Source organism: Toxotes jaculatrix, chromosome 20, assembly GCF_017976425.1.
Source record: "Toxotes jaculatrix isolate fToxJac2 chromosome 20, fToxJac2.pri, whole genome shotgun sequence".
Lineage (NCBI taxonomy): Eukaryota > Metazoa > Chordata > Actinopteri > Toxotidae > Toxotes > Toxotes jaculatrix.
The window spans coordinates 804863-822362 of NC_054413.1; the positions used below are offsets into that span (position 1 = coordinate 804863).

A 17500-nucleotide genomic window follows, 5' to 3' on the forward strand; every position below is an offset into this window, starting at 1 on the left:
CTGCACCTGCAGACGGCGTCTCTGTCCAAACGCCTGGAGGACGCCTTTCTGGAAAAACAGGATCTGTAGGAAAAGAGAGCGTTTATCAGCTAAAGCTGGACTCAAACTATCACGATGAAGACGCAGATGGAGCAGTTATCAAATAACTGAATCTCCACCCACAGCAGCTAAAGCACATGAACACCACTGTTCCTGCACTGGATCCCAAACACAATTTCTCTTTTTCCAGAAACATTCACCAACGTAAAACGGTTTAAATCGTTTTGGCAGCAGACGGATTCTTACAGTAAATATTCACTCAGCAGGGTAACAATGTGGGTTGTTTCACACACACACACACACAGTCTTCCGGTTTGTGTGAGTGTGTGTGTGTGTGTGTACAGCAGGCACACAGGGAATGTTTGGAATTCAGACCAGCTATTTTGGCTGCGTGTCTCTGCTTGGATAGTGTTGGCACGCAAACACGTATCTGAGCCACACACACTTTGTACAAATTGTGTGCATCTCACATTATCACTGTCCGTCCAAATGAAAACAGCTACTACAGGCGAATACTTCAGGGACTGAAAAGCTCGAGTCGCAGACTCTGCTCCGGCATCTAATAAAGCTGCTCGTTCAGCAGCATCTCTGCAGCATCAGCTGACACTTTTCTCAAACGTCTCATTTTGAGAAGAAAGTGTCAATCATCCGCTTTCCTGTGACGCCTCAGACGGAGACTGATCACTGTTACCCAGAGAAAGACTCACAACACACCCTGCAGGAAGAAATCAGATCTGTCACGGACCACTACACTCTGCTGTGTGTGTGTGTGTGTGTGTGTGTGTGGTTGCTGAGGTATGTAGCGTGTGTGCAGACTGAGGTGGCGTGCAGAGCCTGATGCGTTGGTGCAGGTGAACAAACCTCATTCATTCACTTTGTGGAGTTTATGATGTCAGAATCTGTAAAACTGTCAATGAGACACGCTACACACACACACACACACACACACACAGGTGGTTCTCCCAACATCTTCTTCTGTTTTATGCTTCGCAGTAAGTTGAGATGAGACGGGATCAAATAAAATAAGTAAAAGGTGTCGCAGCAGCACGAGGACAGAAATAAGACAAAGAGAGAAAAGAAAAGAAAGATGTTTCTTACAGACGTGATGACTGAGATATCAGAGAAGGAGTCCAGAGCAGGAGAGGCCAGGACATCAGAGAACAGCAGCACCAGCTCCCTGCACACACACACACACACACACACACACACGGAAACACAAAACAGACATGGTACATTTTCATATGAACACTATGAGAATCATTAGTCTGCAGACAGCTGCTGAGCCGTTCACCTGCAGGTCTTTATCTGTTTGCTCCTCAGCTCCTCGTCCTCCTCCTGTAGAGTCAGAGTGATCCCGACCAGCTTCGTCAGGTCCGGAAGCCTGAGGAAACAGGACTGCTGGACCCGTACACTCATCCTGCACACACGCACACACACACACACACACACACACACACACACACACACACACACACAAAAACAACTTATGATAATCAACACAGCAACACAAACTGCTTCAGGATCAGTTTTAGTATCAAACCGTGTAAACTTCATCAGTCGGCTGATAGCTAATGAAAATGTGAGGATTCTATCAGGGAAATGAAACACATGAAAAATGAAACGTTCAAATCAATCAATCAATCATTTAACAAAAATTATCTCATAACATTCATAACATTAGATTCATGTGAGGATTTGCTGCTTTTTTAAAAATAACTGTTTATTCAATATCTTTGGGTTTTGGACCAAAAAACAATTTGAAGACTCAAAAAGAAAAAAAAACGATAATATGGATTATCATTCATTCATTAATGGTTTTTAGAGCTGTTAACGTATTAAACATTACAAGGTTTGACATTTTTAAGAGTAAAAATAAAATAATTAACATAAAACATAACAAAATAAAAAACATAATTAGCAATAAAAGAACAGCTGTAGAAATAAAAAGAATAGTAGAAAGTCTTAAATCTGTCTCACTCACCTTTGTCTCCGTGACCCAAAACCAGCTAGCTAGTTAGCCTTTCTCAGACTTTATATTTAGAATTATATTTTATATTTTTATCACCAACCGTTTATTTACCTTTGCACTGGATCGTATTAGTGGCTATTTACCGAGGGAAAATTCGGTTATATGAGAATTATTACGGCAAAAAGACGATTTAAAGAAACGAGCCTTTGAAACAACAAAGTCCCTCTTAGCTAAAGATGGGAGAGGACGGGAAAGAGGTCTCACTCTGACCCATTTACACAAGCCGCTCTGTAACCTGCTAAGTCTAATACCTGGCGCTGACGTTGAACATCACTGAAAAAGTAAACGGGTATTTTTTATCTGTTGTGGAGTGACACGTTGCATCCATAGATAATCTTTGGTTAGGGCTTGGCGGGAAAGAGCCCAGGCAGGGAAAATACGACTTTTTCTGAACACTGTGCCGGTTTATCTCACTATTTTACACATTATACAAGTCAGCTGGGTGTCGAGATAAAAACCGGAGCTCCGGCTGCCCGGTGACCTGCACCCAGTGGGAAAAGCGGCCATCTTTACGTGTGATACGTGCTGCTCCCTGCTCGCGTGAGAACCGTGTTTCCTTGAAAGTTACTGAACTGTAGTGAACTTTAGCCTCGTCCTCGCCCACAGCTCACCGAAGACTGACAGGACGAGGACCAATCAGAGAGTCCCAAAGTCATAGGTTCGACAGAGGACGACCAATGGCAGCACTAGGAGGACGGCGGGAGGAGGAGGAGGAGGACGGGCTCTCCTGTGCCAGGATCCTTGAGTCTCCGTGAAGCGGCCAGAAATAAACACAGTCTAACCGGAAATTAAGCTGTGACCTTTCAAAATACAGCGTGTGAAAGGCGGCAAAACTGATTAATAGAGATAGATAAATATTTTATTCATCTCCCAGGGGGAATTCACAGAATATTAAAAAAATATAGAAATTCTGGAATAGAGGCACTGAGATATAAAGAATGGAACAAAAGGAAAATGGCCAACCCTGTTATTGCAGTCTTTCTTGGCTTGATATAATTTAGTTTCTTAATGATTGAGGGATTTGAGTGACTCCCTAAATATAATAACACACACACACACACTTTGTGTATGGCATCCATCTAAGCATTCAGGTCACAGAGCTGACCTTCCGATAGATACAACCCAAACAATCTCTGAAAACTGGGGCAAGTGATGTCAAATATCTTTTGGCGAGTTTTCAAAGGTTAGTAAGAATATTTCCTTCAGAAAAACATTTGCTGTGACTTGAACATGATAATACATAAACCGGTGCTGGGCACTTACCACATTCATTTTTTCTGTGTTCAAATGAAGTTACTGCAAATGACTCAACGAGAGTTTTATTTTGAAAGTCGAGGCCAGAAGTCGTGTGTTGTGTACTGTCTAACTTGACGGCGGGGAGCGCTCCAACCCTGGAACTTGGGATCGTCTTGTTGATAGAAACTGGGGTAAATGTCGGAGTGTTTGTGTGGAGTCACGGTCCTGACAGACTCAGTGGGATTATATAACCACAGGCAGGCCGTTTAACTGCTCCCGACGGCTCCCAGCGGCTCTCTACATTCAACCTGTCCGAGCTTTCAGGGACACAAATGGGTGAAAAGGCGGAGAAGAGCCCCGGTGGAGTCCGATATTACAGACTGTCAGAGATCGAGGAGCAGAACACGTTCAAATCAACGTGGATCATCATCCACCACAAAGTGTACGATGTCACCAAGTTTCTGGAAGAGGTGAGGAACCCCGCGAAGATCTTCAGCTTTTGTTTTAGTAGAAAACAACTTGAAGCTGAATCGTGGTTTGCTGTCAGAGAGTCTGCCGCTAAACGCGTCTTTATTTGGCTGAAGTCTGGTTCACAGTCCGGTATCACAGAGGCTCCAGAAAGGCTCCGAGGGGAGACTCGGCTTAATGAACAGTTAGACACTGAAACCAATACCCGATAATCGATCCGCGTCACCTGACTGTTCCAGCTCTGATTCACCGGAGAACCAACAGATCCTGGTTCCAGCTCCTCAGACTTCAGGGTTTGAACAGTCATCAGACATGTACAGTGTTTATATTCAGTTCCATGTCAAAGCTCCATTTTAACCCAGATTAATATTTATTCATCATTCATTTATTATTTGAAACTTTATTTACTGAATTGTTTGACAGACCCTACCAACCGACCTTTGACCTTTGACCTGTAAACCAGTCCCAGTCTTCTTATTGCCACAGGTGTTTGGCTGTACATGGTTCAGGGTGTGGGCGTGTTGTCCAATAGTAAACCCGGTTTCCGGAGCTCAGGTTGTGTTTCAGGTCGAACACGCTCGCCTCACCGCTCAGTTCCCCGTCGCCACCGACGACGCAGAGCAACACAACGTGGAGAGAAGCGAACAATAATCCTGGTTCTGGAGAGTTTGGATCCAGTTGTTTTATAGCATCTGGCAGCAGACGAACAGAGTGTAATGGTTCACTGGAGGACACACTGCAGGCCAGGACAAACACACAGCTGTGTGTGTGTGTGTGTTACTGCTGTCAGGGCTCCGAGCTGCGGCCTTGTGTGGCAGACTGTGGTAAATCATTGCCAGGACACCTTGATGAAGTCGGAGACAGTTGGATGTTTCAGAGACACTGACACACTGCAGTGATTCATCTGAACAGACTCTCACAGCGTTTATCAGCAGCACAGAAACATGTGAATGATTTAACTCATTATAATGTGTTCATTAGTGTTTCTGATTGGACGATTTACAGACTGACACAAAACGACTCTGTGGTTAAAGTTCAGTTCATTGGTCACTTCTCAGTTCCACCACATGTTTGTGAACTGAATGATTCATTAATCCAGTAAAGCCTGTATGTGTGGAAATAAGTGTGAGATGCAGTGAATATAAATTCGGCCTCGGTGTGATGTGGAACATGACAGATGAACTGTCTGCTGAACCCGTGTGTGTGTGTGTGTGTTTGTTTTTCGTCTCAGCACCCCGGAGGAGAGGAGGTTCTGAGGGAGCAGGCGGGAGGGAACGCCACCGAGAGCTTTGAGGACGTCGGACACTCCAGCGACGCCAGAGAGATGGCCAGCAGCATGGTGATAGGAGAGCTGCACCCGGTGAGTGTGTGTGTGTGTCTGTGTATGTGTGTGTGTGTGTGTGTGTGTGTGCGACACGCTCAGTGAAAAACTTTTAATGCAGCTGAAAATAATCGTCTGTTTGTCTGCAGGACGACAGAGATAAGCTCGCCAAGCCTGTAGTAAGTGCAGAAGTTTGTCCTAATATATGGTGATGGTGGTGGTGATGGTGGTGATGGTGGTGGTGGTGGTGATGGGGCAGCAGTTCACTCTGGTCAGGTTAGTTCATAAAAACAAATTTGAAGGATGAGCAGGAGCAGCAGGTAATGATTAATGTAAATATTCTCCTTTACAGAAATACAGAGAGCGTTTCTTTGTCCTTTGGTACACGCTGTGACCTCTGACCCCTGAGTGACCCCTGAGCACTGAGAGTCTGATGATGTCTGCTTTGTTTTACAGGAAACACTGGTGACCACTTTGAAGGATGAGACCAGGTACACACACACACACACACACACACACTCACACACACACACTCTCGGCTGTTAGTGAGTCAGTTCCAGTTACGCCTCACTTCCTGTCTCCCTCCTGCAGCTGGTGGTCTAACTGGCTGATTCCCGCTCTGGCGGCGGCCATCGTCACGCTGATGTACCGCATCTACACCTCAGAGAGCGAGTGACATCATCAGGCATGCAGCTGTGATGTCATCAACGGGCACGACAGTCATATTCCCAAACTTGTGATTGACAGCTGCGGCAGCCAGTAGCAGCGCGCGGATGCTGTGGCTCCTCCCACCCAGCGTAGAGCGGCGTCTCTAGAGCAGACGAGCGGCCGCCGCTGACCAACGACCGTCTGACACTCAGAGGGAAACGTCTGCTCTGGAATCACTAACACGCTGCGTCTCTCTGCCACAGTCCGACAATACCCATGATTCATTTCATGCAGCTTAACCAACCAATCATATGGCATTATGTTAATGAAGTCATTTATGTTATTGAATGTACCCTGACATTTCGAAATATGGGTGTTTTTAAAAATCTTTATGATTTGAAATCCTGTGGAAATGCAGACGATGTATGATTAGATGGATCTTTTTATATCTTTGTCACTGAATGTAAATGAGTTTATAAATATGCAATCAGAAGCTTCCAGAGCATCATGGTGTCATCACACTGTGGCCTGAACCAACCGGCCTGCAGCGGCACACTCATCCATTCATTCACAATTACACACAAAAATAACCACACACACACACAGAGGTTTGTGTTGTGGAAATTCGCCGCCTCGTCATTAATCTGACTGACTGATGGTCGATAGTTTCACCTTCTCCTCATATACAGAACTCTGCCGGGAAATGAAGGCGACGCCGGAGAGTTCACAGTGAAAACACAGGGCGAAACGTTAGGATGAAACAGGAAGGACAGAGTCAGCACCCTGAGACAAACACAAAGAAAAAGTTTATCCAACTGTCTGTTAACTCCAGAATAACACAACTTTACATTAACACAACTTTTTACTGCTGTTAAGGAAAATGAACTCAAACCAAGGAAGAGGACGAGTGGACAGAACGTTCTCACGTCATGATGACACATTAAAGTTGAGGAAGAGACGAGTTTCCACAGCTCAGACAGTCAAACCCCAGTTTTAACTTCTGTGTCCAGCAGATCAGCCCTGACAGGTTAGAGACTTTCACCTTTACCTTGGATTTAAACCAAAAGATCGATCTGAACCAGTAAACTGGTAAATATTTAGATTTATCTTTATCAGGAAATCAGCTGGAGAAAAACCAGCCACTTAACAGCCAAGATCCTGAGTGTGCTGAAATGTTTGTGCGGAGGGTGGTGTTCGAGCAGAGGTCACAGGGTCGTAAAAACCCAGACAGGCCTGGTAATGGCTCATGAACCTCAGACGTTTTTGTCCAAAACGAACAGAAAAAGTTTGTAAAACTATAATTTATAAAAGTAATCACCGTCCAAAACAGAACAAACTCAGCCAGTTTACAAATAATTAAAAGCAAGGTTTTATTCCCTGAGTTGGCTTTTATTTTGAAATTTCACTCGGTGACATATGTGTTCCTCTGAGCTGAAGGTGTGGTCTGCTCCAGTTTCTGTTGTTTAGTTTCCAGCTTTATCAGATACATGTTGAACATGAGACCCTGCTGAGGTGACTCCTCGTTGCCGCACAGCCCTGCAGCGCCACCTGCAGGATGTAAAGCACATTTCACTCAGAGAAATTTGTCAAACAGCAGCAGCTGATTTCAAAAGCAAAAACATGGTCACGTGTTTTAAATTCTGTGCGGACAAACTCCATGTGCATTAGCTGAGGACAGAATAAACCAGTGGTTTAAGTACATTTACTCAAACACTGATTTGAGCTCATTGTACTTTATTACTTTAAACAGCGACTGCACCGAGTTGTTTTCAGTTCCATCAGATTTTACCCTCCAACCTTTTCAGAATCTGTTTAAATGATCCAATAAAGAAAAAAGCAAAGATGAGAGAAGAATCGAAAAGAACAGAGCTTCCTTTCTTCTTCTTGTGTGACCCCTCACATTCACCTGGTGACCCTTCTGAGGGACCCGACCCCTAAGTTAAGAACCGCTGGACTAAACTATCTCGGCGTGTATGAAGAAAACCAGCAGCAACAGTGAAATGCTGCCGAAGCATCGATCACTGATCGTTTTTCCACCACTGGAATAAACCGAGTGATCAAAGCTGGATGTAAACCCTCCGTGTTTCCTCTCCCCGCGAGGAAACCTCTGCTGCGTGACGTCAGGATGATGTGCCGATGACGTCACGCGTTTGTTGACTTCACGCCGGGTGACGCACTTCGCCGGATCCACGCGGACCCGGGGTCGTTACATAACAACGGACAGGTTGTGATTTTTGATTCTCAGAAGCGTTTTCATCACATGGTCATTACATGTGGTCATAGCTTTATTTAGTGCAACTGTTTTACATGTTTGAGTTAAAACGATCTGTAACAGCTTCTGAGCAGCATTAATAACACTGTGTGTGTGTGTTTATAAATAACATGTTTGTATATATTACTTGTATAACTGGATGAATAAAGTGTTGAGTCATTGTTTCAGCCAAAAGTATTAAAAACTTAGAACTAAACTGTTGACAGAAAAACCTTTATTATTTAGAATAAAACGCTCCGTCTATGTGGTTATTGTTATTGTTGTTGTTGTTGTTGTTGTTGTTATTGTTATTGTTGGTGGTGTTATTGTTGGTGGTGTTATTGTTGTTGTTATTGTTGTTATTGTTGTTGTTATTGTTATTGGTGGTGGTGTTATTGTTGGTGGTGTTATTGTTGTGGAGCCATGTCCACCCTCTCTGTTCCGTTGCAGGCAAACAGGTGAAGGTTGATGCTTCTTACGTGACGGCGCGCGTGTCTCTGTGACAGCAGCTGCAGACTGAGGACACAGCGCGCGCTCTGTTGTCACCACTACGTTGTCCTCTGGTGGGGGCGGGAGTCTCTACCCTATACAAGCTGCCCCGCACCGGGACTCCCGCGTACTGCTGACCGGCCTGCAGCCACAGCACACAGGCTGCCGGGCAGAAATGTCCCGCTCACCTGTCCACACCGGGGGACAGTCCCCGGGACAGTGCATGGAGAACGGCCTGGAGGCGGAGGAGGAGGACGAGGAGGGAGATCTGGACGACGAGGTGGACGCTTCGCAGCTGGAGAGATTTATGAAAGACAGGAGGAGAGCCAAGTCCCTGCCCGCCTACCCGGCCGCGCTCCTGGACGGCGTCAACGAGAGCAACGGGAGGAAGAGGGTGAAGTTCGCCGACTCCATGGGGCTGAACCTGGCCAGTGTGAAGCACTTCAGCTCGCTGGAGGAGCCGCAGATCCCAAGCAAAGTTCTGTCCAGGCACAAGAGCTTCCCGCCGCAGCAGCAGGACCTACTGAACGACCTGTGCCAGAACTTCAAGTCCAACCTGGGCGCAGACCGTCTGCTCGCCTGCTTCCCGGAGCTCCGGGAGACGGAGCGGAGAGTCCAGCGGCTCCGCGTCTGCCTGGAGAAGGTCACCATTACCCAGTTTGACGTGCGGGGGCAGATCCGGGTCTTAACAGGCTGCGCCGACAAAGAGGTCGGAGTGAGGTACACCTTCAACGACTGGCTGTCCTACGTGGACGCGCAGGCTCTGTCCGAGGCCGTGGATCAGCCGGGCTTTGTGGGCGAGCGGTTTAGCTTCACCGTGTACACGCCGCCCTTCATGGACCCCAGCTCGGCTGTGCACTTCGCCGTGTACCTAAAGAGCGAGGAGGGGGAATTCTGGGACAACAACGAGGGGGAGAACTACACCCTCAGGTACCACTGCGTACCCAGCACCACGCCCTTTGTCAGCGCCGCTTTCCACGCCACCTGACCGGTGTGCGCGTCGTGCGTAAAAGCTTTCCATCCACGCGTAAAAAGCTCTCCATCCGCCCCGAGGACTGAAAGAAAAGCGTTGATAAGCAGCCGCTGTTTCCCAGCTGGTGGATAAACACATCACCTGTGCAGGGGACACGCGTGCCACAGTTAGAAGATGCAGTGACCATCCAAAGAAACGACACAGGTGCACATCATGTCTCTCTTGATTTTGGCCTCTGAATGATCATTTGGTGCCTGTCTCACCACCAACCTCTGAACCGAAGCTCACGCATGTCTTTCTGAAGGACGTGGATGTTTCCCTCAACCTCCACTCAGGTCAAACGGACTGTCTCCCAGAGGACACAGAAACAACAGACTGAGTCTATGCTGCTTTGGAATCATGATCATCAGTGTGAACAACCTCCTGGATGTTCTGGACATTAATGGACTCTGATTACAGTCAGTAACACACGTGTCTGTGTCCCTGCTGCTGTGGGACTCCATCTGTGGCTTTATTTCAACATAAAAGACCAAAGTTCTATAACAAAAGATAATTAACATTGAGTCTGGTGCAGTGAAAATACCTCAGACATATGAACGAGCAGTTTCATGTTTAGTGAAGCTGCAGCAGGCTCATGGAAGCTGAGGGACGGGGTGAAATTGTCAAACAATAAATTCTGCTCACAAACAAACCAGCAGTTGTCTTGAGTTTTGCCTTTTGACTGAAACACTAACCACACTCCCTGAACGGTTCACCTGTCGGCTTGTTCTGGAGCTTTCAGCTGCATATTCAGAAACCCCGCCCTCACTCAGACAAGTCTCTGGGATCAGCTGTAAATGGTTTAGTGGTGTCCAGACACATGATGTCTGTTTTACTGTTACATGCGGCTGAAACCTCTGGTTGAAGACAGTAAGTTGTCCTTGAGTCCCCTTCAGTTACTGTATTCAGGATCGGGACTGACCTTTGACCCCCTCCTCTTGTAGGCTTCAGTGGTTCAGAACAGTTCAGGAGTTTGTGACACCTCAGTGACACCTTGTGGTTTCAGGTGCTGACTGAGCCTCAGTGTTCTCGGTTCGAGTCCGATCCGAGGACGTGCTGCACGGTCCTCGTCTCTCGCTCGTCACTGCCGTGTGTTTGACGTCACGGTTTAAAGAGTTTGCTCATGTTAACAGCTTCCTACAAATCGACAGGAAGTGACGCTGAAATAAAGAAAAAGCAGGTGTGGAGTGTTTGATCCTGCAGCTGAGCTCAGAGCGAAGCTGCGAGGTGAGACCACGTCTCAGGTCCTTCACTGCACAGGTTTTGGAGGGTTGTTGGGTGTCTCTTGCTCCTGCCGGTCTGACTCCAGGTCTGTTTCTGTGAATGAAACTCAGGAGACTCAGTGATGCTCAGATCTTCCAGCACTGGAAAACATAACAGAGCCTTAAATAAACAGAGTTAAAGCTTTCAAAGTAAAGTTCCAGATATTACAACAGAAACATCTGGACTCTGCTCAGTTTCAGTCTGAGCTGAACATTTAATGCTAACCTTCTGCTTATGTTAGCATGTAACCAGTGTTAACATGCTAAAGCTAATGGCATGACCAAACCGCAGCATCAGATGATCACTGTGCTGATTCTGATCCAAACTCACATCAAACACATCATAATGAAACATCTGGGTCAGCTTTACTGCTGAGTGACGGCAGAACGTTCACAGTCCACCTGGACTCAGCCAGGCCCTCGTGTCCACAGCTGTCCATCAGTCTGCGTCTGTCCGTCGTCTTTACACGAGGGCCAAGGTTCAGGAGTCCGACGCCGCCTCTGAAAATATTTCTGTTGACCGACCTGACCACATATGTTTGATCTGTCAACACTGACAGAGGAATGTTTCAGATAAACCTCACGGTGGTTCACTGGAGGCCGTGAAGACTTTTCTCTGTCTGATCAGGAGTAAACAGAGCTCATTTTCACAAACCATCACACATTTGTTCTGTAAGGGTGAGGAAACGAAGCCCGCGACCTCTGACCCTCACGGCCTGTCGCCTCGGCAACGTGAGCAGACCCTGAGGGAACCAGTGCAGCTTCGAGCCTTTTCCTCTTCACTTCATCATTTCAGCAACTTTTAGAAGAAGAATCGAGTCTCAGGTCCCGTTCGTGGACGTAGGACACGAACAGAAAACGTGTGACTCTGCACAAACTGAGTGAAACACCCTGTGTGTGTGTGTGTGTGTGTGTGTGTGTGTGTGTGAGTCTGATGAAACAGCCATCACTGATTGGGCAACGTGACCTCTTACACCTTCCTTTGTGTGTGTGTGTGTGTGTGTGTAAGTGGGCCACTGTGTCCGTCCCTAAACCAACAGTTGGGTCTATTTATAGCAGCCAGTGGCATCTTACGGGTCAGTCACCTGCTTCACCTTCACCCCCTCCACCAAAACCAAACGCACCTCTGAGCTCACCTCACTCTGCTGCTACATCCAGTCACGCTGTGTGTGTGTGTGTGTGTGTGTGTCAGTCAGCAGCTAAACACACACACACACACACACTGAAAAAACAGAACTTATCTGATCTGTCCTCGGAGTTTTGGTGGAGTTTTCTGGATCCGAGTTGTGTGTCTCCGGTGTTCCGGTTCACAGCTGGAGCACAGGTTGGGGTTTACACTCGATGTTGAAGAGCATCAGTCCCTCAGGAGCTTTTCTCACCTGTAGCTTTGAAAAACTGGTCACAGATAAAACATTAAAATGTCTCTGAAAACCGGAGCAGTGTGCTGCTTCCTGATTCACCGGACTGAGAGTCAGACGAGATGTTAGCGCACGTTTTTCATCACGTCTTTTCACACAAACAGGAAAAACACATGAATTTCTACTTCAACTGCCAAAAATGATTGTGTAGCTTTTTGGAGCGATGTCCTCGTCTCCATCCCTGCGAAGGCCTGAGGTCAGCAGATAAAGCTGAAGGTCCAGAGATGATTTACAGGACAGGACAGAAAACCAAACACGCTCCCGCTGACGTTCACATCACCGTGCTTCTTTCACTGTTGTGGAAAAGCTGCACAGATTTTCTGGCTTTAAATGTCTCCCAGGACAAACAAATGAGGCGTCATGACATTTGGACAAAGTCAAAGCCGCTTCCTGAATGTGTAGACAGAGGGAAAAGGACCTCAAACCTGCTGATCCAAGTCTGTCGGGGACGTGTCAGAGAGAAACACAGAGAAGAATCAAATCACTTTATTTATATGTTGGTTTTGGTTCATGTCACTTTCACACACCTCTACCCGTCCCCGGTTTATACAACAACATCGTCTCATGTGGACTAACTGTGCGCTCTGATACAAAAATAACACGAGAAAAGAAAAGAGTCAGGGATGCACTGATCAGTCGGCCACAGACCATCAGTTTTCAGATGGAAATGCTGACACACGAGGTCGCAGCTCAGAACACTGGGAACAAACCGAAGGATCGGAAACCGATCCACGATCACCTGATCAGCCCAAATCATGTGATCAGTGCAGCCCTGATCATTCAGAGCTAAACCCCAAACAAACCTCAGCCACTTCACAGCTTCACTCCTTTAATCCTACATCTCCCACAATGCATTTCACACCTCCACCAGTCAAAATAAGTCAAAATACACAGAGAGGAAGAAGGTTGGTGGTGATGTCAGGGCAGTGACTCGCTACAGTCTCTGATGTCACATCCTGTTGTTTGGTGGGACGGCGCTCCTCTTCCTCCTCCTCCTCCTCCAGCTGCTGTTACTCCACCACAGTCTTCTGGGTCTCGAACATCTTCCCTATGGAGACCTTCAGACAGAGACTTCATGTTAAATCATCAAATCAAATTCTAATGATGGTAGAAAATCAGAAGATGGCAGAATCCTGGTGTGTGTGTGTGTGTTCTGTACACGATCACACTGAGCCCGGCCCTAATCAGTACTTTCAAAAGCACGACCAGGCGACAACTACGTGACAACAACTAACAAAACACAAACATGTCGACATCCACACAGAAGTACAACCACAACCACCACAGCACAGTAATGTCAGTTTGTCCTGAGGGTGGTGTTAGAGGACAGTGGTGTGTGTGTGTGTGTGTCTGTGTGCTTCGTGTCCAGAGAGCCTTGTCACTGTATTATGTCAATATTAGCCGACTCTGTTGTCAAATAAAGAGCCAATTATGGTCGAGTGCGATGTAGCTGTACTGTATGTACAAGCTGTGTGTGTGTGTGTGTGTGTGTGCGTGTGTGTGTGTGTGTGTATGTGTGTGTGTGTGCTTGGGCCACAGTCCACAATTGATTTCTGTACAGAAACACAACATACTGATCTACAGAACACACACACACACACACACACACACACACACGGCAGATGTTCTGAACATGGAGCTGCTGTGTGTCACCTCAGTGTGTCTCTGAACACACAGTTCACTGCTCGTCTCAGAGTCTCACCAGTGGTTCGAGGACACTCAGTAACATCACAGCTTCACAGACAATCACAGAGACGGGAAGGTGGGAAAGGAAAAAGGAAAAAGGAAAAAGGAGAAAGGAGAAAGGAAAAAGGAAAAAGGAAAAAGGAGAAAGGAGAAAGGAGAAAGGAGAAAGGAAAGCAGAGAGGAACCGTTTCTTTCAGGAAGCTCTGAAACTGCTGCAAAGACCAAACCAGAGCTGAAGAGACGCCTGGAAACTGAGGTGGACACAGAGTAAAGTCTGTGGTGGACATGGTACTGAGACATGACAGAGGATCCAACTCTTGATGAGAGATTCAGTCTGTTGGAATGTGCAGTTATAGCACTTCACTTCCACCAGGGGGCGCACGCTGCTCACAGATGACTCTGCACTTCACATCCATCCATCCATCCACCTCTCTCTCTGTCTCTCTCTCTCTGTCTCCCTCTCTCCTCCATCAGAAAAGACCCTCTATCACCCGCCACCCTGTTTGCGTGATGTACTCATTGGCTGGTGGGTGGCAGTGGAGGGAGGCGGGAGGTGGGAGGCTCTCTGGACCAATCAGCTGTGAGGAGGCGTGGCTGCCATGTAAATTGTTGCGGCTATGGCTCCTAACAAAGGGAAGGCCTCTCTCTCTGTCACACAGCCTCTCTCTCTCTCTCTCTCTCTGTCACACAGCCTCTCTCTCTCTCTCTCTCTCTCTCCCTCCCTCCCTCCCTCCATCTCTGCTTTAACCTTCGTGGAAACTGAGACAGTAAATTACTGAGGATGAAGGAAGAAGAGCTGGAAACAGAAACCATTTAAAATCCAGTAACGTCTCAGTTTGATTGGTCGGTTACCTAATGAAGCAAAGCATGCTGGGATAGTGCTGTGGCTGTTTGTTTTCTCTTGCTCCTGTTTCTTCTGTGTCACTTTGATTTTTCATAGTCAGCAAGTTTGAAGTTTTCGTTTCAGTGGGAGAATTTTATTTTTATTTATTTCGTTTTTTTATCTCATATCTTATTTTTGTTGTTTCAAGTTAATTTAAGTTTAAGTTAATAAAAGTTAACAGTTAAACTGACAGGCAGAATTTTGTCTGATATTATTTTATCCATCTGTGTCTAAAATCCTCAGTCTTCAGTTTACTTCAGTCATATTTAGTATTTATGATCAGTATATAAACATTTCTGTAATGCACACACACACACACACACACACACACACACACACACACAGCTCTCTCTACATAAAGACAGTGATCAGAGTTCTAATGGAAATCTAAACTTAGCTCCTTCATATATCATCATCTCCATCCACTCAGTGTGGAAACCACCAACACACACTCTTCTCTCCCTGCTGAGTCGTGACTGACTGACCTTCAGTCGTACTCCCACCAGGCACGAGGTGTGGGATTAACATAAGACTGCTGCTGCTGCTGCTGCTGCTGCTGCACTCGGTCCCGGCGGTGCCACGGACTGAGGGTCGCTGAGCCCAGATCCTCAGCGTCCAGCCTGAAGTGTTACAGCTGCTCTCAGCCTGAAACACGTCTGTCCTCAGGAAAGCTGTGACACATCATTTTCTCTCTCCTCAGTCTGAAGCACAGCTGCTTCAAAACACACTTGGTTAGTTAACCCATGAAACTAGTTAATACTGTGGCTTATCAGCTAAGACTGTTCTCCACACGTTAACACTGTGATACTGATAATCGATCATATTGATTGGAAATCATTCTGGTTCATGCAGACAGTTATAGACCTAAGCATCAGTGCAAGAGGCAGAGCATCTTCAGTCTGTTGTGTCTTTAAAGACAATGGTTGGCGACTGAACTCTGTGAGTGGGCCGGTGGTGTTTGCATTAACATAAGCACAGATAATTTGGATGTTGTACTTTATTCTAACACTGTGGGTGGATGGTAAAACTGTGGAAGCGGCTGCTAAATTTAGTGAAAAACCTCCACAGTAGAGTGTAGTTAAAAACGAAATGCTGTGCTGAACAGCAGGAGACGGCAAAAATCGAAGTTAAAGAGCCGTTGAAAGTGGGAGGAAAGAGATGGAGCGACGGAGGGAAGCCTGGAGGTGGCCAGCAGAGCGGCTCAGACAAAGAAAATGAGGTTTTCTCCTGTGAGGGAGAAAAAAGAGGGGAGGAAAGATGAAAAGATGGAGGGGCTCGGACGTCAGGGCGCTGTCAAAGAGAAATTCACAGGGGCCTCTGAGTGTAGGGGAGAGAGAGAGAGAGAGAGAGAGAGAGAGAGAGAGGAGGATGGAGATGGAGAGCCAGGGAAGCAGGAGGATGAGAGGTGCTCAGGTAGATAATAAACTGAGCATAAGGAGCGCTCCACGCCATTACTGACTTTCCATTTGTCAGGAGATGAGAGCAGAGCAGCAGCAGCACAAACACATTCCACCGTCTGACGACGCCACGGACAAATATTTAGTCCTGAGAGTCAGACTGCAGACAGGACGCAGGACGGCTTCATGGAAGACAAACCACTATTAACTAATCTGTGGCTCAGACTGAGAGACAGACTGAGAGACAGGCTGAGGGACAGACAGACAGACAGAGACAGACAGTTTAACTCACTCTCTGTGACTTTCAAATGTCAGATGAGATGAAGAAATAAAACCATTTAACCTGCTATTTATACACACACTCATTCAAACACTCACAGTGCACAGCAGCACACACACACAGACACACACACAGACACACACACACACACCACCAGGTAAGTGTTTCTGTGGCAACCACCCGGCCAAAAATAAAAGTGAGAAGATGAAAAGTGAGAAAAAAGACTTCAGAGTTCATTTGTGTGTGAAATGATGAAGTGAAGTTCAGTGAAGGGGTGAACGCACACTGTCACTGCACACGTCTCTGTTTGCACACAACAGGGCAGCGGCGAGGCTGCAGAGGAGGGCGGGCCGATCAGATGACGGCAGAGAGCGAGGGGGAGGAGTGAAGATGGTGAATTAACCAAAGCGTCTCGCAGCGACGCCAAACTTTTCAAGAAATAAAAACTTCACACCTTTCATCTCCTTCCATCTCTCTCTCTCTCTCTCTCTCTCTCTCTCTTTCAGGTGGTTTATCAGTTTTCACAAACTCAGTTGCCTGAAGCTCAAAACAAAAAGTAAATCTACAGTTTACTCTGTTCAGCTCTTCTCTTTTAGAACCTTTTATTTCTCCAGGGAAGATTCACTGAGCTCCACCACAGAGTCGGTGCTGGGTCTTGGGGCCCTGACACATCAGGAGAGGAAGTCGTTCAGTCGTATGCGAACATGGTTTGTGGGAGGCGGGGCTGTGCAGGCGCCTGTCAGCGGTCAGGGATTCAGTATTTTGGATCAGCTGCAAAGACAGAAAGATCTAAATGAGCGTTTCCGCCCAGAACATCCAGTTTTACCCGTTTGGATTTGGTCAAGGCAGCAAACTGAAAAACAGTGGACACGTATGGAACATGTGGTTTGAGACACGGACTCTGTCTCGACTGAGACTTGCTCCAGGAGACTTCAGCTCTCACAGTTAGCTCACGCTGCTCTGGCTCACTGACGGCTTCTTCCACTTTATCCCCAGAACACCTTTCACCTGCCGTATGACATCAGCGATCAGAGTCAGAGGGATTCAACATCTTGCTCAAGGACACTTCAGCAGGGTGGGG

At 46.8% G+C, this 17500-nt stretch overlaps 4 protein-coding genes across 4 annotated transcripts in view; 2 read left to right on the forward strand and 2 right to left on the reverse strand.

Annotated features, from left to right (window-relative positions):
* The window catches only part of LOC121200363 (protein NLRC3-like), a 567821-nt gene that overhangs the window by 90621 nt on the left and 459700 nt on the right, over positions 1 to 17500 (reverse strand). The window lies entirely within an intron of this gene.
* LOC121200455 (cytochrome b5) lies at positions 3465 to 6238 on the forward strand. Its single transcript, XM_041065780.1, has 5 exons — positions 3465 to 3774; positions 5004 to 5132; positions 5243 to 5272; positions 5550 to 5584; positions 5685 to 6238. The coding sequence occupies exons 1-5, from the start codon at positions 3637 to 3639 to the stop codon at positions 5767 to 5769; spliced, it is 417 nt and encodes a 138-aa protein (XP_040921714.1). The 5' UTR covers positions 3465 to 3636; the 3' UTR covers positions 5770 to 6238.
* Positions 8483 to 10145, forward strand: ppp1r3g (protein phosphatase 1 regulatory subunit 3G). The gene has a single exon (XM_041065757.1). It carries the CDS (start codon positions 8657 to 8659, stop codon positions 9467 to 9469), a length of 813 nt encoding a protein of 270 aa, XP_040921691.1. The 5' UTR covers positions 8483 to 8656; the 3' UTR covers positions 9470 to 10145.
* The window catches only part of LOC121200457 (LYR motif-containing protein 4B), a 20300-nt gene continuing 15444 nt past the window's right edge, over positions 12645 to 17500 (reverse strand). Inside the window, exon 3 of the mRNA XM_041065783.1 lies at positions 12645 to 13231. Within this exon, the coding sequence (XP_040921717.1) occupies positions 13184 to 13231 (48 nt within the window). The 3' untranslated portion in view covers positions 12645 to 13183. The remainder of the gene's footprint in view (positions 13232 to 17500) is intronic.

Excerpts from the sequence above, each read along its gene's own strand:
- LOC121200455 (XM_041065780.1), top strand. The coding sequence starts at position 3,637 with ATGGGTGAAAAGGCGGAGAAGAGCCCCGGTGGAGTCCGATATTACAGA. Across the intron at positions 5,273-5,549 it reads ATAAGCTCGCCAAGCCTGTA|GAAACACTGGTGACCACTTT; the intron begins GTAAGTGCAGAA and ends TTTGTTTTACAG. Across the intron at positions 5,585-5,684 it reads ACTTTGAAGGATGAGACCAG|CTGGTGGTCTAACTGGCTGA; the intron begins GTACACACACAC and ends TCCCTCCTGCAG.
- ppp1r3g (XM_041065757.1), top strand. The coding sequence starts at position 8,657 with ATGTCCCGCTCACCTGTCCACACCGGGGGACAGTCCCCGGGACAGTGC.